Source organism: Triturus cristatus, chromosome 3_2, assembly GCF_964204655.1.
Source record: "Triturus cristatus chromosome 3_2, aTriCri1.1, whole genome shotgun sequence".
In the NCBI taxonomy this organism is placed as follows: domain Eukaryota; kingdom Metazoa; phylum Chordata; class Amphibia; order Caudata; family Salamandridae; genus Triturus; species Triturus cristatus.
The window spans coordinates 569,011,200-569,033,062 of NC_140584.1; the positions used below are offsets into that span (position 1 = coordinate 569,011,200).

The following is a 21,863-nucleotide window of genomic DNA, read 5'->3' on the forward strand; positions in this document are numbered from 1 at the left end:
GTAAATTATAAACTTGAACAAGAAAAACACAACAAAGAATAAAGATTTTAAAAAAACAATTGATAAATGAAAAGAAAAAGAGAATGAGAACCGATCTCTACATGGAAGTATCATCGTAAATACGTTTGGCGGTCTGGCGAAATAATAGGTAACATATGTATAATCGTAAGGGGTTTAACCGGCTGTTGCTGACATATGCCTCAAGGATAAGAATTGGAGTGGGATGTAGGCGCGTAGGGAGGGAGAAGCAGAGAAAAGTCAAAGCCATGGACTACCGCAAGTGCAAGCAAAGTTCAGGAGGAGGGGTGTCCGCAGAGAGTTTAGTTTCGACCACTACCCCATATGTATAGCTTCTAGTCAAGTTAGTGTTCCCTGAGGAAAGTTTTGGCCCCAAGTTGGCACTTACCGAAACGCGCATCGGCACCTATTACAGGAATACTTGAGCACCTAAGTTGTTGCAAATACAAGAGGATCTCCATTCCAGTGCCTAAAGGATCCATCTAAGAACTATAATCATGTTAAAAACAAGTGTCTGATATACTCTATATGTAACATTGAAAAACTTGGCTATAGAGTTACCTGAAGAGTACCTCTTCAACAATAGAAAACTGGACTATGCAGTACTGAGAAAATGTTTCTCAACAACTGGTCTATGTAGTGTAAGACATGACACTTTGTCACTATTCCTGTCTTTATGCCCACACAGTTGGTTTATTTTGTTTCGGAGTTTGTAAGCTGTATGAGTAGAACTGAGGTATGAGTGCGAGATATGTTGAGGTGTAACTGTTTCTGAATGAATAGTGAGGGGTGGTGAAAAAAATGAAAAATTGGGGAGGGGGAAAAAAGTTCAAATGAAATGTAAATATCACTATGTAAATAATTTGTATAAGCTAGCTAGAATACAATTTTTGATATGACCAGTTTATGAACATTAAATAAAAGGTAAAAAGCATATGTAGCTTTTTAAGTAATATTTTCAGAAATCTTGATCCAAGCCTTTGATTTAAATTCTTTATTTATCAGCTAGATTTTTCCGCCACACTTCAATATGGGCAGGCGGCATTTCCTCCCCTTGTTTGTGGGTGGTTTTCTTGATTCTTGTTTTTTCCTGGGCCTCCTGCCTTTATCCAATCCGGGAACCCTCTTTTCCTTGTATAGTTATATCTTTTGCCCCGTCCGCCTTTCTGAGGCTGCTGGACCAACCCTCCTTATTTAAATCCCCTATTGTAAATAGATTTTGTAAGGGGGTTTTACATATGTTCCCACCTGCTCCTTTCGTCATGCCTCAGTGAGACCTTAATTTGGTTCTCTACTTCCACATGTGTGCTCAGTTCAAGGCTCTGCACAGCTGCCCCCTTCCGCTTACCATCAAAACAGCCTTTTTAGTGGCAATGACTTCTGACAGATGGGTGAGCAAATTGCAGGCTCTGTGTCATCGAAGCCTCCTTACCTGACCATCTTTCTTGAAAAGTCGGTGCTTCGCACTAGGGCCTCTTTCTTACCGAAAGTGTTAACACCATTGCATTTGGGGCAATATGTCACCTTGCCCACTTTCTACACCCCTCTGCAGAAGACAAGAGACTCCACCGCCTGGATCCTAAAAGTGCATTGTCATTCTAACTTGACCGCAATAAAGGGTTCCAGGTGGACGACCAACTCTTCGCTTGATACGTTGGATTAACTAAAGGTTATGCGATGCAGAAGAGGACTATTTTGCTATGGGTCGTCCTCTGCGTCAAATTTTCTATGCTCTGGCCAAAAAGCAGCCTCCTGAAGGCTTAAGTGCTCATTCCACCAGAGCTAAGGCTGCAACATGGAGTTCCAGTCCTCGACATTTGCCAGTCAACAGCGTGGGCAGCCCTGAACACATTTACCAAGCATTACTGCCTGGACAGTCAAGCCCAAAGGGACGACCTTTTTTACCGCTCTGACCTGCAACACTTCCTGGTCTTAACTTGTCTGCAGTCCCTCCTTCGGGGATGGTGTTTCTTGGGCATCCATTCAAAGGTAGGGAATCTGCGACTAGAGGTCTCTATCAGATGAAAAAGTTACTCACCTTTGGTAATGCCTTATCCGGTAGAGACATGATCTAGCTACAAATTCCTTACCCACCCATACTCCCTGCACTCTGGACAGGTTTCTAGGGTCAGGGTTGCCCCCTTTCAGGGCCTTAGTTTTTCACAAACACACCAGTGCCAGTGCACTTCACGGATCCACGCTTCTGGCGTGGAAAGTCATGAAAAGTAACTGATATCATTGCCGAGGTGGCGCCTAAATAGGTGACGCGGACGTCACAGTGGGGGAAACCATGTCGAAGAAGTCATGAGAAACCAACCGACGATACCTAAGGTAAGGAATTTGAGGCTAGATCATGTCTACCAGATATGGCTTTACCAAAGGTATGTAACTTGTCCATTAGCCTTATATAATCCATGAGAATGCCGTCCTGGCCCAGGGCTTTTTGTTTGTTATAGCCCCAATAACCTCATCCATAGAAAAAGCAATAGCAAGGCAAAAAAATGAGGAAGGTTGTTCTGTAGCCATGGTTACACAACACGTGTTGTATATTTGATAAAAATGCTCCACTCATTGATGTGGGGCAATATTGGAGCAGATGCTGTTATTACGACTTCTAGACTGCTTATTACCATGAACTACATGCCAAAACAAATTGGTTTTTCAGGTTTTACAAGATAAAACCAGGTAGTGCTAAATATCAGTTCCTCTCGGGTCCTCCTGTTCAAACAGCAATATATGAGAGACAAGTAAGTGGCGCAGAGTTTCCCTAACAGTTCAACCATATTATCTGAGAGCCAGGCTAATCTTCACCCTTAGTCCGTGGTAGACATATTCCCTGCAACGCCCCCTAGTTCTTAGTGCCATCATCAAATCCCTGTAGGGTGATAAACAGTGGATTTTGGTGACTGAAAGCATACTTTTGAACTGAACCATCAATGACCTGATTCAGTAAATGCCGTGAAACAAAAATATAATCAATAGCGGTAGCACGCAAATCGCCACCCAACAAATAGGTGGCAACCGCAGATTGAGGGGGAGCCTCCACTTCCATAGCATTGCTAAAATCAAAATATGCCAAATGGGAATAAAGCACGCTACCTCTTTGAGCAGCCTCTTCTGTTCAAGCAGGCTCTAACTAATTATTCCCATTACCATGGAGAAAATTCCTCAATTTCTCAATAAAATCTCCTGCCATGATCAAATTCGTTATTTTTCCTTTCACTGCATATTTACACCCAAGTTCACGTATAAATTCAAAAATTGAAACAAAATTGGGATTGCTGTTATACATACGAGTCCTTAGGAGGGAACAAGGAGGTTTCCCGCGGGTGGAAGACTTTGGCGTAAGTGTGACAATAAGTCTCGCCCCCCCACCAGGACTCATGCTGTGATGCATAATGCAATGCCACAGCTTACAAAAAGCTTTCAGAAATCCTGAAGGCCATATTTAAACCGTAAGTGTCAGCGGTTCTAGACACCACTGGTCAGGGTGCGCCTTAGCGAGCGTACACCGCCGTGCTAGTCCACAACAAGGTCCTGACGAATGCTTCACGTATTATCACTAGAAGCAGAAACATGTTGACCACCTTTCACTTTGATTAGGACGTAGCTGGTCCAATAGTCACCAGAGCCTACACGTCCACCTCACCCCTTTTAACCGTGTCCAGTTTGCCACTATTAAATTTATTTTTTGGATAAAATTGCGACACCTTTTTAAACCGGCACTTTCACAACTTGCACTGTCTCCACAAAAATCCAGCTCCGCTGTAAATCAGGCGTCGCAGCACACCGGAGAGGCATTCGGTCTCTCCGGTGGGAACCCAATGATGAAGCATGCCACCAACTAGGTTGGTGAGTGAGGGTTCTTTTAAAACACCCCTGTTGTTTTCTCAGTCTTGATGGATACACTCTTCTCTTGTTTAATTATAAAATAAAAATATGCCAAATGGGAATAAAGCACGCTACCTCTTTGAGCAGCCTCTTCTGTTCAAGCAGGCTCAAACTAATTATTCCCATTACCATGGAGAACATTCCTCAATTTCGCAATAAAATCTCCTGCCATGATCAAATTCGTTATTTTTCCTTTCACTGCATATTTACACCCAAATTCACGTATAAATTCAAAAAGTGAAACAAAATTCGGATTGCTGTTATCAATAAAATTATCATTGTTAAAGTTAATCATAATATCACAAATTCTGTGGCCCGCACAACTTAAAAGCTTAGATCAGACCACACCTTTAGGACTGGGGAAATTAGTGCAATCCATATTTGTCCTGAACCAAGCAGTAAGCCCTGCCCTTACCTTTCCAACCGCAGCGGGGATAGGGGGAACAGAATAACAAATAAACCCTCACAAGAGACATCCGAAGTTGCCCAGCTTTCCTGCGTTCAAATAGTATCAATGACTGAATAAATTCCCCCCAGTTTTCCAGCCCTAATTTAGCTTGAACGCCAGTGACATTCCAACTCAGTAATTTAATTGCACTCAGAGGAGCAGCTGTCGAGATATAAGCACTTGGGGATGAACACGGGAATCCTGGCGCAAGATCCCAATTATTAGCAACAGCCCCTGGTCCGTGCATTTACTAACATTTGATATATTATCAGTAGGGCTGGTTGGGGATTGAGGCTGAAACCTCGGCCACACTTATTTAATAATCATAACCATCTGTTCTCATTCATTATCTGGTAAATCAATCAGTGCATAATACTTATTGGATACTGGTAAAGAGCAAATTGATAGGGAGGAGGAGGTATAGCAGCTGACTACCCAGGTGTTTCTAAGGCACCTGTCGCAAGACGTTTATAGAAATAGCCCAGCGGCAGATCCTTATTCTCTTAAATTTTAGCTGGGCCTTGGAGTGGGTCCTGTAACAGACCAATAGCTAGGGAGGAATATTTGAAATTAGTAACAGTACAATCCCCCGAAACTCCATATCCAGGGAATTACCCATTCCACACTTTGTGCAAAAGGAATACAATTAAAAAGCCTGCCCTTACACCGAAGATAAGTGTGGAACCAATGTATAACCTTATTATCTGAAAGAGACTATTAGTTATGAATTCCTTACCTTAGAATTACCCCCAGGCGTCAGACTGGATCTGGAGAAATTGTTTCTCATCAGAACCCCTGCACGTCGGTAGGTGGCGTCGGTCGACTACGCTTTCGTCGATGGTGTCGTGGTCGCCGTCCTGACTTCGCTGTATCTACTTAGACTCCGACCCTGCACGCTGACTTCAGTTCTTTTTTTCTGCGCCAGCCAGCACAGATACGGAGAGAGCAGTACCCTTAGTCAATTTTTGACTATCCCTTTATTCAAATTTTGTCAACGTCTTTTTTCGAGTCTTCTGACTCCTGGTACACATAGGGATGTCCCGTCCTCGGATCGGCTTCAAGCCTTGTGACTACTGTCACAAATTGATGTCCGTCATGGATCCGCATCTTGTGTGCCTCTGGTGCCTGGAGGGCGACCATGACCCGAAGTCGTGCTCCGACTGTCGGGCCATGGCCCCAAAGTATTTGTGGGAGCGGTCCCGAAAGCTTCTGGAGGCCCGGCAGTTGGCTCCGTGACGCTCCAGGTCCTGGTCGAGAGGGAGATCGCGGGACCGGTCACGAAGCCACCACCACCACTCATCATCGAAGTCTTCGGGTAAGTCGAAGAAGAAGTCAAAGTAGCATCATCGCTCTTCGCCTGCTCCCTGTCCGTCGGCATCGTCCCCACCCTCCCCTCGAATCAGAAATGCAGTCGGACCGGTGTCGACCGACGCCGGATCTGACGCCGACTGGCAATTTTGTGCTTATTTTCTATTCTGGCATTCCCTTTCGCCCTGAGTGGCGGCCAGAGGACGAGGAGGAGGATTTGGAGGTGTCTGGAGACCCTTTAACAGACGAGCCCCAAGAGCCAGACTGGAGAGAGTAGTTGGATGATGCCAGTGGTCTTGACAAGTCATCAGACCCTGGTATGCTTTCTCCCCCTACCGTGGCTACGGAGGAGGGAACTTCCTACACTGTGGTGTTGCGTAGTGTGGCAGAGGACTTGGGCCTTGAGCTTCCTATGGTGGCAGTCAGGACTAACCTCCTGACTGAGGTGCTTCAGCCAGCGGCAGCCTCTTCGAAGCCACTACTGCCTTTTGACGGAGCCCTCACTGACATCCTACTGGGCACTTGGTCCAAACCCAGCACTGGGGCTCCTATGGATAGGATAATTGCCTAACGCCACCGCTCTCCTCCCAGGCGACCCACTTTTCCTCTCCCAACACCCTACCCCTGAGAGCTTGGTGGTCCAAGCCTCAACGTCCAAAGGCGCGTTCCCTACTGCTCCCCAGATAGGGAATCCAAGAAGCTGGATCATCTTCGGAAGAAAATGTTTTCTTCCGCCAGCTTAGGACTGCAGTCAGTGAACACCGCATGTCTCTTGGGCCGTTATTCCCACTCCGTGTGGGATTCGGTCTCGCAAGTGCTGCCACAGTGCCCGGAAGAGGCCCGGGCTGTACTCTCCCGTGCGCTTGTCGAAGGGAGGGACGCAGCAAAGTTCGCCATCCGCTGTGGGCTGGACACCGCCGACTCGCTAGGACAATTTCCACGTCAGTAGCCCTGAGAAGCTACACCTGGCTGAGGTCCCCTGGCTTTTCAGGGGATGACCAATCAACACTTTTGAACATGCTCGACAACGCGCTTGAGCGCTTTAAGGACTTTAGGGCTACAGCCAGATCCTTCGGCCTCACTACCACCTTGCGCCCCATGAAGTCTGACTTTCGCCCCTTTCGTGGCTACGGAAGGGGTGCCCAACCACGTTCCACCCAGAGCCACAGACCGGCACAAGCTACCCAGCATCTGCACAGCTGGGGATGTGGGACCCAATGACGTGGGTCAGGGGGCCAGCGGGTGGGTTAGTCCACCAGTGCCCCTTCTGCAGCAGTCGCCAAACCTTCCTAGTTGGACCTTCCAGGGCCACTATTTGCCAGTGGGCGGCAGGATCTGCCATCACCTCCCTCACTGGCACTACATCACGTCGGACAGGTGGGTTCTGCAGATAGTCCAAATGGGCTACTCCCTACCCTTCGGGACTACCCCTCCCTCCATGTCACCAAAACTCCATCGCATGTTGGAGGATCAGTTGGCCCTTCTCTGTCAGGAAGTTGCGGCTCTCTTGGCCAAGGGACCTATCGAGCTCGTCCCGGTCCCAGAAGTAGGTTGTGGTTGCTACTCCTACTGCTTTCTGGTGCCCAAGAAGGACAAAGGCCAGCATCCTATCTTAGACCTCAACGAGGTCAACCGCTTCCTCCGGAAGGAGAAGTTCAAGATGTTGACGTTGGCTCAGGTTCTGTCTGCCCTTGACCCTGGAGACTGGATGGTAGCAGTAGACTTGCAGGATGCTTATTTTCACATCTCTGTCCTACCTGCCCACTGGCGTTACATACGGTTCACGGTAGGCCACGAGCATTTTCATTTTACCGTGCTCCCCTTTGGCCTTACCAGCACCCCTTGGGTGTTCACAAAGGTGATGGCGGTGGTCGCAGCACATCTGCGCAGATCAGGGTTTCCAGTCTTCCCCTATCTCGACGACTGGTTGTTAAAGGCAAGCTCGCCCCAGGCTGTCGTCTTTCGCCTCCAGACTATGGCAGCATTCGCTGGGGTTCACAGTCAACATGCCGAAGTCGCACCTGACCCCCTCCCAGAAGCTTCTTTTCATCGGAGTGGTTCTGGACACAGCGCAGTTTAGGGCCTATCCTCCTGAACAGCGAGTCCGGGATATTCGTGTATGATACCGATGTTCCAGCCTCTATCCCAGAATTCGGTGGGGATGACCCTGAAGCTACTTGGCCTCATGGCCTCCTGCATCCTGCTGGTGGATCATGCCAGGTGGCATATGCGGGCTCTGCAGTGGGACCTGAAGTTCCAGTGGGCCCAGAATCAAGGGAATCTGTCCGATGTCGTCCAGATCTCGTCAGGGACTGCACATCAGTTGCAGTGGTGGCTTACGAAACAGGATTGGGTCCAGGACATATCCCTCTCCCTTCCCCACCTAGAGTTTACAGTTTTGCCAGATGCGTCACTTCTGGGATGGGGCGGCCACATGGGAGAGGCTGAGATCAAAGGCCTCTGGCCTCCGGCAGAGTCTGGGCACCACATCAACCTTCTGGAGCTCCAGGCGGTTTGTCTGGCACTGAAGGCATTCCTTCCCTCTGTCAAGGGAAGAGTAGTGCTGGTGTTCACAGACAACACTTCCGCCATGTGGTATTGCAACAAACAGGGCAGACTGGGGTCGTTGCCCCTCTGTCAGGAGACCCTTCGCCTCTGGAAGTGGCTGGAACATCAGGGCATGTCCCTGGTGGTTCAACACCTGGCAGGTTCTCTGAATGCCAGGGTGGACAAACTCAGCCCCTGGTGCCTGATGGATCACGAATGGCGTCTTCACTCAGAGGTGGTGCAAGGTCTCTTTCAGCGGTGGGCAGAGCCTTGGATGGATCTATTCACCACAGACGAGAACGCGCAATGTCAGCAGTTCTATGCGTTGGAGTTTCCAAGACGGCACTTGCTAGGCGACGCTTTTCAACGCGAGTGGAGTTGCGGTCTTCTGTACGCCTTTCTGCCTATACCACTTCTACCCCGAGTGCTGAAAAGATCAAGCGAGACCGGGCCCAAGTCATTTTTGTGGCTCCGGACTGGGCATGAAGAGTCTGGTATCCCGAGCTCTTGAACATGGCCATCAATCCTCCGATCAGACTGCCCCTTCGGGAGGATCTTCTGTCGCAGCAGCAGGGGACGGTCCTCCACCCGAACCTGCCCAGCCTCCACCTCCCTGCGTGGAGATTGAGCGGCGACAGTTGACAGCTTTCGACCTTCCTCCCAAAGTCTGTAATTGTATTCTGGCAGCCAGGCGTCCCTCTACCAAAATGGTATACGCCTGTAGATGGAACAAATTTGTGGCATGGTGCGCAGCACAGGCTGTCAATCCCCTTTCTGCCCCTCTTTTAGAGGTTCTCCTCTTCCTGCTTTATTTGGACCAGCAGGGCTCTGCTCTGGGCACTCTCAAAGGACATCTTTCGGCCATTTCGGCCTTCCTTTGCCTTCCAGATCAACCTTCTCTTTTCAAGTCCCCTATTGTAAATCGCTTCCTTAAGGGCATTACTCACCTTTTCCCTCCTATTCCTTTCGTAATGCCCCAGTGGGACTTGAACCTTGTTCTTACTTATTTGATGTGTGTGCCCTTTGAGCCGCTGCATAATCGCCCTCTCAAACTCTTGACTCTGAAGACTGCTTTTCTGGTTGCCACCACTTCTGCTCGCAGGGTGAGTGAGCTTCAGGCTCTTTCTTCTAAGACTCCTTTCCTTGCTGTTTTTCCGGACAAGGTTGTCCTTAGAACTCGACATTCTTTTCTTCCCAAAGTGGTTACCTCTTTCCACATAGAACAGACCATCACTTTCTACACCTTCTTTCCGCCTCCGCAACCTTCTAAAGAAGAAGAATGGCTCCGCCGTCTGGATCCAAAACGTGTGCTTTCATTGTACTTGGATCGCACAAGACAATTTTGGGTGGATGATCAGCTCTTTGTTGGATATGTGGGAGCCAAGAAAGGTCGGGCTGTGCAGAACCGAACCATCTCCCGATGGGACGTTCTTTGCATAAACATCTGCTATTCCTTGGTGAAAAAGGAAACTCCAGTAGTGTTGCACGCCCATTACACAAGGGCGACAGCGGCCACTACTGCTTTCGGATGAGGAGTCCCCCTTCATGATATCAGCCTGACAACCACGTGGGATTCATTGCACACGTTCATAAGCACTACTGCCTGGACAGCCAAGTCCGACTTGATGGCTTCTTTGACTGTTCTGTTCTTCAGGGCTTCCTGGTGTGAACTTTGTTCGCAGACCCAACTCCGGAGTTGGTATTGCTGGGGTATCTATTCTAAGGTAAGGAATCTATAACTAATAGTCTCTTTCAGATGAACAAGTTACTTACCTTCGATAATGATATATCTGTAAGAGACATATATTAGTTATGGATTCCTTACCGCCCCCAACCATCCTCCCTGTTCTGCTAACTGACTTCTAGAGTTAGGGACTCCCTTTCAGTGCCCTAGCTGTTGTGCACCAGTGGTCCATGTATTGCATGGCTCTGCGCTTCTGGCGTGGAATGTTGTGTAAAGAACTGACGTCAGCGCACAGGGGGGTGCCTAGGTAGATACCGCGACGTTGCGACCACGACGCCATCGACGAACACGGAGTTGACCGACGCCGCCTACCGACACGCAGGTGTCAGACGGATCCAGTCTGACGCCTGTGGGTAATTCTAAGGTAAGGGATCCATAACTAATATAGGTCTTTTACAGATATATCGTTATCGAAGGTAAGTAACTTGTTCGTCACATGCTGGCCTGGTTTAGAGAGCTTAGCCAGAATTACCACATACGGACAAACTGCTGGTGGCAGATGACAAGTATTTTTACTTTTACTTTCCCCCTCTTGATGATATGTGGTACTTTGCTGGGATCCCTCTCACACAGTGCTCAACTAATGTTTTCCCCAGTGTCCATAATAGAGTCATCCTTAGGGGAGCAGAGAGCGGTGCACATTCCCTCGACAAAAGTTGGAAAACAGGTCTCTCGCTCCCGAAGCTTAGAAACCACAGATGCGGTAGATGCCGTGGTCCGGATTGCAGCAGGCTTGGTAAAAATGTGTCGGCCAATACCACCCCGCCACTCCCCATCCTGATTGGGAACTAGAAAAGATGTAGTCCAGCCGCTCAATCAGGGGCTTAAGACAATACCCAATATTTTCTTGAACTGGCCACAGATGTCAGTTATCAGGTCGCTCTTAAGTACATCCAAGTTGTAAAGGGACGTGGGGGATTTTAAGAAGAGGCTGAGAAAGAGGTCTCCCCGAACCATTTTCTGCACTTTTGAATTTTTTGACATGTTTTCCTCGCTTCGGTTGCGTTGTGACGAACACCGGGGTTGGAGACAATAGAGCAGGGCCAGTGGCGACAGGCTGTTACCCATCAGGTTTAGACCAGGCCGAGTAAAACACCAGACCCAGAAGAGCCCACCCTGACGGTGCTACGGGCAGCTCCACATTGTCCAGAGTCCAGTGAAAGCTGTCTCTCGGCCAGCTGAATTTCCCTGTTAATGACCCCCACTATTCGCTCAAAGAAACCATCCAGGGTCAGTGTTTTAAATGGGTACCGGCACACTTTTATTTTGGGAGGGAGAGTACCGGCACTTCTCAAGAGAAATGCTATATTTTTAATTTGAGAGTACTTCACAGAAACAAGCAGGTACTCTGCTAAAGAGTACCTGCACTTCGATTTTTCCATTTCGAAGACTGTCCAGGGTGATAGTGTTTCTTTTACCACTAGGTCTGTGTACGTCTGGTTTGCATTTTACCATACTGTCGCTGTAGCCAGAGAATTAGATCAGGTCATCTCAAATTATAGGGTAAAATGATTCCAGTCACAACATAGGGCTTGCTGGAGAGCCCCCAATTCTAGCCCAGTAACCTTCATAAAAGTATTAAAAGCCGAAAGGGGTCACTTACTGTCAAACAGATTAAGATCTCAGGTGCAACATTCATAAGGGAGGGACTTGATGCAGACGGGCCTGCCCTTGCCGGGGCCCGCTTGTGTTCCGCTCTGCTGAGCCGTTCTATACAGCGTAGATGTCAGGCTCCGCCCACCCTCCAGCCAGTAATTTTGGGACTGAAAGTCCCTCGTGGCTGGGAAGTCCTCTGGTTGCGGCCCCTGCTGTATAGCACAGATGTCAGACTCCTCCTCCCCCGGCCGGTGATTATGGGGCTCGAAGTCCCTAGTGCCACGGAAGTCCATCGGCTGAGTCAAAATTACAACGTGTTGGGAGTCACATGGATGTACACAAACGCTCATTCTGTCTACTGATGTTTGAACTTGTAGGGCATCCCCAGTGTATCTCGAGTGCGCAAGCAGAGCAGATAGATTCAGAACATCTTAATACTGGCAGTTATGTGAGGCGTACGAGTAACATAACATTACTGATGATGATTGCTCCCGTTCCCGGTGAAGGTCTTCGAAAAGATCGTCAACACGCAACTGACCCACTTCCTCGAGGAGTACAACATCCTAGATCCGTCCCAATCAGGATTCCGCGGAAATCATTGCACCGAAACTGCCCTCATCGCTGCCACTGATGACATCAGGACCATGCTTGACAACCGCAAAACAGCGGCCCTCATCCTCCTGGACCTCTCGGCCGCCTTCAACACCGTCTGCCACCACACCCTACGCACACGCCTCCACGACGCAGGAATCGGCGACAAAGCCCTGGACTGGATCACCTTTTTCCTCACAGACAGAACCCAGAGGGTCTGCCTCCCCCATTCCGCTCTGAAGCCACCAAGATCATCTGCGGCGTGCCCCAAGGATCATCCCTCAGCCCTACCCTTTTCAATGTCTACATGGCTCCACTCGCCGACATCGTCCGCTCGCACAACCTCAACATCATCTCCTACGCCGCAGACACCCAGCTGATCCTCTCACTCACCAAGGACCCCGCCAACACCAACCTTTACGAGGGACTGAAGGCCGTCACCGACTGGATGGAGAACAGTTGCCTGAAACTGAACTCAAACAAGATGGAGGTCCTCATCCTCGGCTCCTCCCCCTCCGCCTGGGACGACTCCTGGTGGCTGGCCACTCTGTGAGCCGCACCGACACCCAACGACCACGCACGGAACCTGGGGTTCATCCTGGACTCATCGCTCTCAATGACCCAACAAGTCAATGCCGTCTCCTCCTCCTGTTTCAACACCCTCCTCATGCTCCACAAGATCTACAGATGGATACCCACCAGAACCAGAAGGATGGTCACCCACGCCCTCGTCAGCAGCAGAGTGGACTACGGCAACGCCCTCTACACAGGAACCACGACCAAGCTCTAGAAAAGACTTCAACGCATACAGAACGCCTCCGCACACCTCATCCTCCCATCCCCCGCCACACCCACATCACTGCCCACCTGAAAGACCTGCACTGGCTCCCAGTCAACAAGAGGATCACCTTCAAGCTCCTCACCCACGCTCACAAAGCACACCACAATGCCGGACCAGCATACCTCAACAAACGTCTCACCTTCTACACCCCTTACCGCCAGCTTTGCTCCACCGACCTCGCCCTCGCCACCGTCCCACGCATACACAGAACCACCACCGGCGGCAGATACTTTTCCCACCTCGCCGCCAAGACATGGAACACCCTGCCCACCCATCTGCGTCAGACCCAGGACCTGCTGACCTTCAGAAGACATCTCAAGGCCTGGCTGTTCGAGCAGTAGCTGACACCCCCTTCCAGCCCCCCCAGCGCCTTGAGACCCTCACGGGTGAGTAGTGCGCTATGCAAATTAATGATTGATTGATTGATTGATAAAATTAAACTGAGAAGCTTCTGATTGAGGCTTATGGGTATTCCATGGTCCCATTTTGTAAGCAGGATTTACATTTCTAGGTAGAGAAGTCTCAATCGTTGTACCACTACATGTTGACAGAAGTTCTTCTTTTTTTGGCTTCCAGGATATTCGCTCTGATCCAAATGCCGAAAAACTTGCATTGAAATACCGTCCACAAGTAGCTTTAACTGCCCAGTCTTTGTTTACCTTGTTAAATAACCACGGCATTAACTACAAAGAACAGTGGGAATTGCCAGTGTGCGTCAAAATGCTTCAGAATGAAGGTATGTTACCTAACCAGTCTATATAAATGTAAGCTTCTCATTTGTTGTATTTCTGTTTTTTCCTTTTTGGGTTTAATTGTGACCTGTTTCCTTTACACCACTATCAGTCTCTGTTGAAGTATTGTTGATACGAACCAGCTTGTTTTAAGGATGCTTAAGTAACAAAATTGGGAGTTAAGTGATATGTTTCTGTTGCCTAACTGAAATTCCACAGATCTTAACTTTTTTTTAAATAATTGCAACAAATCTTTATCATTACATTTGACCTCGTACAGTGCTCTGCTGCGTTTGGTATTTCCTTGCTATGAAAATAACACATGCATGCAACTGTAATACCAAATTTGCACTTTGATTTACTTTTGAACCAAGCAAGGAGATGCAGTGCTTGACATGAGACATGCCTAAATGCAGCCACAACCTGTTTGTATGTGCTTATTTTTTTAGATGTATCCAGCACATCACTAGGGTTTTAACATAGAACATGTTCGAGGTGAATGAACACTTTAAATCCAGCTGTCCCAGTGCCCAGTCAGCCCACCGATAGTCTGCGGAGGATGATCAAGGGATGACACCGCATGTACACTGTCTGTCCCTGCTCCAGTTGCAACTTTTTTGTTCTGTCTGGGTGAACTCTTAAGTGACCAACGTAAAGAGTATCTTTCTTATCCTCATCTTATCCTCATTTCAGTTCTTACTTTTATTTTGTTGCCTAGTGTTATTTCTGCCCATTTTCTCATGTTGGTCTCAGTGGAAGGGTAGGAGGGTAGAAGGGTAGGGTGGAAGAATTAAGATTGCATGTGTTGCATGGTCTCCAATTGGCTAAAAGTTGAATCAAGACTAAGCTGGCAGAATCACCTACAAAACACTACTTGGTGTATTTTGTTACCATTTTAGGATCGTAAACATTTCATAACAATATAAAAAATACTTCTTCCTTAAGAAACACACTAGCAATCACATTTAAACAGACATTTCATGCTGCACCAGCATGTTTTTTCAGTGATACTTCAGAAACCAGGAAGAATCTGGTAACACCTAATCACCAAAAATGTTGCAGGACTGTTACTCTTCAAATAACCAATAACTTGAAATGGCACCTTGAGAAATGCAACATAACATAACATCGCTTAGCTTTTCTATATGATATTCCCAGGCACCGAACTAGCACAACCTCTTGGTAGTACAAGAAACTGCTTATTCAGCTGTTGAAAACCAAAGCTGTTTGAAGACTGGATCACATATTCACACTGTAAGCATGTATACGGCAACGTACGCTCCGTTATAACCTTGCACAGCAAAAAACTCACTTCAGGCCTCCATTTTGGGCAAGACTGAAACCAATTTTCTATGAAATCGAAATCATGTCTCTTAGTGAGTTTCCTCAAACGTTTTCCCCTGATGCACATGGAACCCGTTTCTTGCTCTTTTTTTTAAAATGTGTTTGTTGTTTCATCCTTTTTTTATGTATAATCTATTTTCCATAGTTTATGCCAATACAGTCAAGCTTCAACTCAGTATCCTTTTTGACTGACAGTTCACTGCAGCTTACCCATAACAAATATATTATTTGAGCGATAATATTCTGTTCAGTTTCTGCCAATTCTTTCAGACATTTACACAAATGAAATCCCTCCTTGCAACATCTCATACCTCTTTTACTATTCAGATTTCCCAAAGTATCCTTTCTAAACCCTTCCCACTGATTCTTCCCCCTCCAACTCCCCTTTACTCATCCCCAACCATTCAAAATAATTTCATTTTCCCTATACTAATTTCGCACTAATTCTTTTTGGGTTCCGGCAAGCGTGTTACCTGCCGAAAAGCACTTCTACACCTCAGCAAGGGTAACAAGCGCTATATATACAGGCAAACTCTTCCCTCTTCTATCCCTCCACTATCCTTTTCAATCCAAATAACAGATTAACATGTCCACCACTCACATTAATTTCATATTTCCCTATACTATTTCACCACTTGTGGATATGTACCTTTTTAGGGGTACACTGGTGCATGGTCACCCTCTTGTCCACGGGTTCAAAGACCAACAAAATAGAGATCAGCACTGTAGTTGGAAATAAATAACAAGTTTATTAATCACTCATGAGTGGGACCACATCCACACAGCACTCTCAAGTGCTGCTTGAGGTAGTACACTGAAGTCACAGAACACAGGTCTTTTTATACAGGTTTTCTGCAGTGTAAGCATGTGAACAGAAATAGGGAGAACAAGTTTTAGAAATAGTTATTGGCAAACAAGGGCAGATGAATAACCACGTGGTCAGCAAAGTGGGAGGGGGAGCAAGAGTGCTTATGGCAGCAGTAAATGATTGACAGTTAACATCCAAGACCAGGTGCTCTGGGAGCTACAAACCCTCAGCACGTACATTGCTTTTAGCTGAGTCAGGAAGTCAACTAAAATAGATAGCACAAGCAGAGTGAAAAGACGAAAGAATTCAGAAGGAAACTTAAATGGCTGTCGCTTATGCCAAGTAAAATATTAAACGTTTTCCACACACTAATCCTTTTTGAATTTTGGAGCAGCGTGCTACTTGCCGAAAAAGTGCTTCAATGCTTTGTCAGGGGTAGTATGCACTTATAAATGCAATTACAATTACAAATATCCTACAAAAGCGATCTTCAACAAATGTGTGACAAGGGTACAGAAAATATACCACAGCTGATACTGAACTAGTTGGTAACCAAACAGAAAATACATTTGGAAAATTTGGTTTCGTATTTGTGCAAACAACTATGCTCATTTGAATCATTCATTCTTGACAATAGCTGCACACTCCCTTCAGAGGGCAAGTCCATGATTCTAGTCCTCCATGAATAGTACCTTTTGTTGTGAAAACAATTGGTCATATGTTCATATTTCTCCTGATGCCACATTTCTTTAAATCACATATAGTTAGTTGTTCACAACCTTTAATCTAATGAAATAAAAATAGACCTTCTGGAATGCAACTTAATCCCAATACATTTTTGTGCCCCTGGGGGAGATCCCAGGTGCGCCAAGTGTTGCTTTAGGTTTTTGATTAAAGGAAAATTTCAGGGCAGTCTGAAAGTTTAGCACTGCTCAATAGCAAAGATGTACGAGGTAAAATAATCCTGAAATTCAGCAAACACAATTGAGGATGCGCTGCAGTGTAGCTTTTCTTAGAGATGTGTGGAACTACAGTTATGTTGTTATTTAATGAGTGTAAGTTTCCTGTTATGACTACTTCAGTAAGGTTTGTCCTGAGAAGGGAAGAAGGTAGGCATGGTATGCAATTCACAAATACTTAAGGATGATCTGCTGGCTAACGGGAAGTCTGTTTACCTCTGCATCGTCGAATGTGGTATGATCTCTTCATCCCACTTACAAGACGTGCTGCAGACTTTTGAAAACAGTCATGTAATCCTGGTGTAACTGCGGCTCCTTTCTTCAGGATAGTGTTACATATCAAAGCTAATGCAGATTTGAAAGAAAGCCAGTTTAATGCACCACCCAGCATTTTTGGATACTCCTGAATTTCCAAAAAGGGTTTCAGATACCACTCAGTACTCCAGTAATCCCTATTTTCCTCTCACTCAACAATAATAAATGCCATACTGAGCCCTTCAGGGCAAAAGTAATGGGTAACTGGTAGAGATCAACAAATACAAGTCAGAGTTCATGAGTAGAATACCACTTGAACAATCTGAGATGATAAGATCAGCCCGGTTTTAGTGGAAGACTGCTTCTTTCTGCACTTTCTAAAGATTTTAATAAGATCCATTGTATTAATGGACTTCTAATAAGATATTGTTGTCAAGGAAAGTTACAATTTACTTTAAGATTGAGATGGAATGTTGTTAGGTGATCTTCTTCCTAAGGTACACCCAGGAATTACACTGTGATATTTCATGCTTTTCTCCAAGAACAACAAAATCAGAAGAAAGTTGTCGAGTGTACTGAATGCAATACTCAAATGATTCAAATCACAAGACCATGTTCACTGTTCACCTCTTATAGTGTTTCAAGGCCAAGCATGAGGCTTGTCATAAAAATATTTAAGAACAGTGGTATTTAAAATAAAGGCCATTAAAAATAGGGGATTTTGATTTCTCGCAGAATATAAATCGCATTTTTGTAAAACATTAAACTAATGGTCAGCATTATACTCCCAATTTAACCCTAGTCCCTTCAGTGACTGATTCATTTAAAATACTATCTCTAAATGTGAAAATATTAACTAACACTGTTAAGAGGAAATTCCTTAAATCTATATTTAGGGTAAAGGGAGATTTAGTGCTATTGCAAAATACGGAGCTGTATGAAAAATACGGTAATTTAAATGCTGAGTTTGTTTATATGATCCAGTTCTTGAATTTGTTTTTATAAGAGAAATCGAGAAATACTGATCTGTTCTAAGCAATACAGCAATGTTGTAAGATCTCATACCTTTGGTGTTTAAATGATGATCTACTAGAAATGTAATCAAATATTATTTTGCAAAGGCTATCATACTGTATAAGTTTGAAAATGTACACTAATATCTTTGGTTACCCATTTAAATAAGGCGAGAAATGTCCCAATGACGTGTAAGTTAAGAACTTCAAAATGCAAATATAATAAAATCATTAGCAAAACGCTATAATAGAAGTAGAAAGATATCTGCTCTAAACGTTTGTAGTTGTAACCAGACGATGAAATATTAAAATAGGTCAAAACCTATTTTATGAATCAATATGTAGTTGAGGACCTTGCCTTTAGAAAATCTTACCTAAGATTACTTGTCTCAAACAACTCTTCTGTCCTTGGATCAGGTCCTCATAATTGAGTTAGTCTAGTAAATTTCCCTGGAAGAATTGATGAGAGCAGTTTTGTCTGCTCCAAGTGATGAGCCTTGAGGCCGGATGGCATTAGTTGTAAGATGATAAGGATATTTTAAATCCAGCAAACTATTGGCCAATTTCCTCGCTTAATTCGGATTGGAAAGTCTACACTAAGATTTTAGCAAACACTGTCAAAAATCCTCTTTAAAGTGACCAATGGTATTCAGACAGGTTTACTAAAAAGATGATTGTTTGGAGATGTGCTAGATTATTCTTTTGTGTTACTGAGGAAACAAAAAGGACAGAAATGTGGCTGTAGATGCTGAGAAAGCCTTTGACCGCATTTGATGGAATTTCTTGTGTGTTTTCCTTTTTAGATGTAGTTTTGAGTCTAGCGTCAGACAGCCCCCTAGACACTAGACTCTAGTTTTTTTTTTTAGTTTGAAAAATGGGCGTGGGTGGTCTGCCCAGATATCTGGCTTAGCCCCCACCCCACAAATGATTACAACAGTCTTTCTGCTGCCCCAAGGAGGCAGATAAGCAGTCTTTAATCCCAATATCCCCCCTTGGGGAAGGGTAGCAGAAAATCAACTAGACACCAGGGAGTTTGGTATTGCTACAAGTTGTGGGGGTGGCCTGCCCACACATTGGGCCTAGCCTCCACCTCCATTATGATCTCAACAGTTTTTTTGCCCCCGGTGGAAGATAAGTGGTCTTTAACTGTAACCTTCCCTGACTATACCTCTTCTGGGGTGGGAGTAAGGCATGATGCCTGGGTGAGCCACACCCATCCTTTCTTTGCCCACTCCAGAATAGGTGCATCAGTCTTTCTTCACCATCCCCGGGTTGTATTGAGAGTGTTTTCCCCAAATCTTCGTTCGGGGAGCAGAATGGCCACTAGACATGAGACCACCAATATTCCCAAAGGTAATAAAAGGGGGTGGCTCACCCAGACATCACGCCATGCTTCTGTGACATTAACCTCTGGAAACCACAGAGATCCACAAAAAACGTCCCACCCTTCTTTCCCCTCTTGTCCCGATACAAATGCTACCTCACTTGTGTGGCCAGGCCTAGCATCCGTGATTCAAAATGCCCCAAAACGCAATGTGGAGAAATCAGCAGTAGAGGTAGCTCCAGTGTTTGAACCCAGGCTTGGTGCCACACAGGGAAACCTACCAAACCCAGACATTTCTGAAAAATAGACATTCGGGGGAGTCCTGGGTGGTGTCTCACATGTGGATCCCACAATATTTTTGTACCCACAACGCGGTGCAAATCTCAAACTTTGACTAAATAACACATTTTCCTTGCATTTCTATGAGGTAAACTTCTGGAAACCTGAGGGATCCGCAAAATTCGTATCATCCACTTGTGTGGCTGGGCCTAGTGCCCCTGACAGGCGTAAATCAAGCCAGGGTCAATTATAGTTGCTCGACGAGACTCCCATTGACCTTGGTTTGATGCATGTCTGTTGCGGCCACTATGCCCAGCCACACCTGTGGGGTAGCATTTTTATTGTGACAAGTGGGTAAACGCTAGGTATTTGGAATTTTTGGGATTCCTGCTGATTCAAGGAAATGCAAGGAAAATGAGCCATTATAGTCAAAATTTGAGGCTTGCAGGGCATTGTGAGTAAGAAAATGTTGTGGTGTCCACGTAAGGCACACTACCATTGACCCCTATGGGTTTCTAGGTTTTGAGAAATGTCTAGGTTTGGTAGGTTTGCCTGGGTGGCAGTCGATCCTCACCCAAACATCTACTGTTACACCCATCGCCTAATCAGATCATTTTTGTGACAGGAAATGTTGATGTCTCCACATTATATTTTGTGGCCTTGGGTGTTGTTGGCATTAGGCCTACCCACACAAGTGAGGTACCTTTTTTATCAGGAGACATGGGGGAATGGTTAGTGTTAGAAAATGTGTGGTCTCTCTGCAGATTCCAGAACTTTCCATCACAGAAATGTTAGGAACATGTTTTTTTTAGTTAAAGTTTTTGATTTGCAAGGGATTCTGGGTAAAAAAACCTTGTGAGAGCAATGCAAGTCACCCCACCCTGGATTCCTCTGGATGTCTAGTTTAAAAAGCACTGCAGGTTTGCTAGGTTTTCCTGGGTTCATGCTGAGCTAGGGCCCAAAATCCACAGCTAGCCACATTGCAAAAAAAGGTCAGTTTTCAGTGGAAAAATGTGATGTGTCTATGTTGCATTTGGTGCTTTTCCTGTCTCGGTCACTTGCCCTACCCACACAAGTAAGGTGCCATTTCTATCAGTAGACTTTGGGGAATGATAGGTGGAAAGGCATTTGTGGCTCCCTGCAGATTCTGGATGTTACGAGAATGTGTGTTTTTAGTCAAACTTTGAGGTTTGCAAAGGCTTCTGGGAAGGAAAACCTGGTGACCCCACTCTGGTGGTTAGTTAGAAAAAGAATTACAGGTATACTAGGTTTTCCTAGGTGCCCGCTGAGATATGGCACAAAATCACCAGCTACCCAAAATGGGTATGTTTTCAGTGGGAAAAATGTGTGCTTTGGCCCCTTTCTTGCCATACACTAGGCCTACCCACACAAGTGAGGTACCATTTAAATCAGGAGACATATGGTAATACAGAATAGTAGAACATTTTTTATGACCAATTGTATTTCTCTGCATTTTTACCTTCTAAATGTAAGCCAGCCTGTAAGAAAGAAGGGCATTTGAAAAATGCCATCTTATCACATGCTAGCATTGGTGCCCACAAATTCAAAGACCTATAAATAACCATTGCTCCTAAACTCCTTATTTGGTGTCTATTTCAGAAATACTTAGGTTTCCTTGATACCCATTTTTTACTCTTTGTTTTACCATATGAATTGCTCTATACCTGGTACACAATGAAAAACCATTGTAAGGTGCAGTTCATTTGTTGGCTCTGGGTTCCTCTGGTTCTTTGAAAATCTACAAACCCTATATACACTGCGACCAGAAGAGTTAAGCGGACATAAGGGTATATTGCTTTTGTAAATCGGCCATCATGGCAAGAAGTTACAAATAAAAACGTTGTCACAAATAGCCAATTTTTCCTACTCATTTTCAATATTTTTCTATTTCAACAGTTAGTTTCTTTGAGGAAATCTTGAGGGATCTACACAAATGATCCCTTTCTGAGCTCAGACTTTTGTATTCTTTTAAGAAATCTATAGCTTTCCAGGATCACCTATGGGGTTCACCCTGGTCTTCAGGACAAACTGGAAGTAGGTTGAAAGCACAAAAATAAGGAAAAATGGGCTACTCCTTTGGAAAATGTCAACGCTTTGCTAACATTTTTTTTTTTTCAGCTATGAGTGTTCCTGAAAGCTGAGAAA

The 21,863-nt window shown here is 45.5% G+C and overlaps 1 protein-coding gene across 3 annotated transcripts in view; it reads left to right on the forward strand.

The window, feature by feature from the left end:
- Positions 1–21,863, forward strand: part of ICE2 (interactor of little elongation complex ELL subunit 2) — an 825,537-nt gene that overhangs the window by 406,633 nt on the left and 397,041 nt on the right. For all 3 annotated transcript variants that reach the window (XM_085648299.1, XM_085648300.1, XM_085648301.1), the window contains one exon: positions 13,561–13,720. In XM_085648299.1, the coding sequence (XP_085504425.1) occupies positions 13,561–13,720 (160 nt within the window). The remainder of the gene's footprint in view (positions 1–13,560; positions 13,721–21,863) is intronic.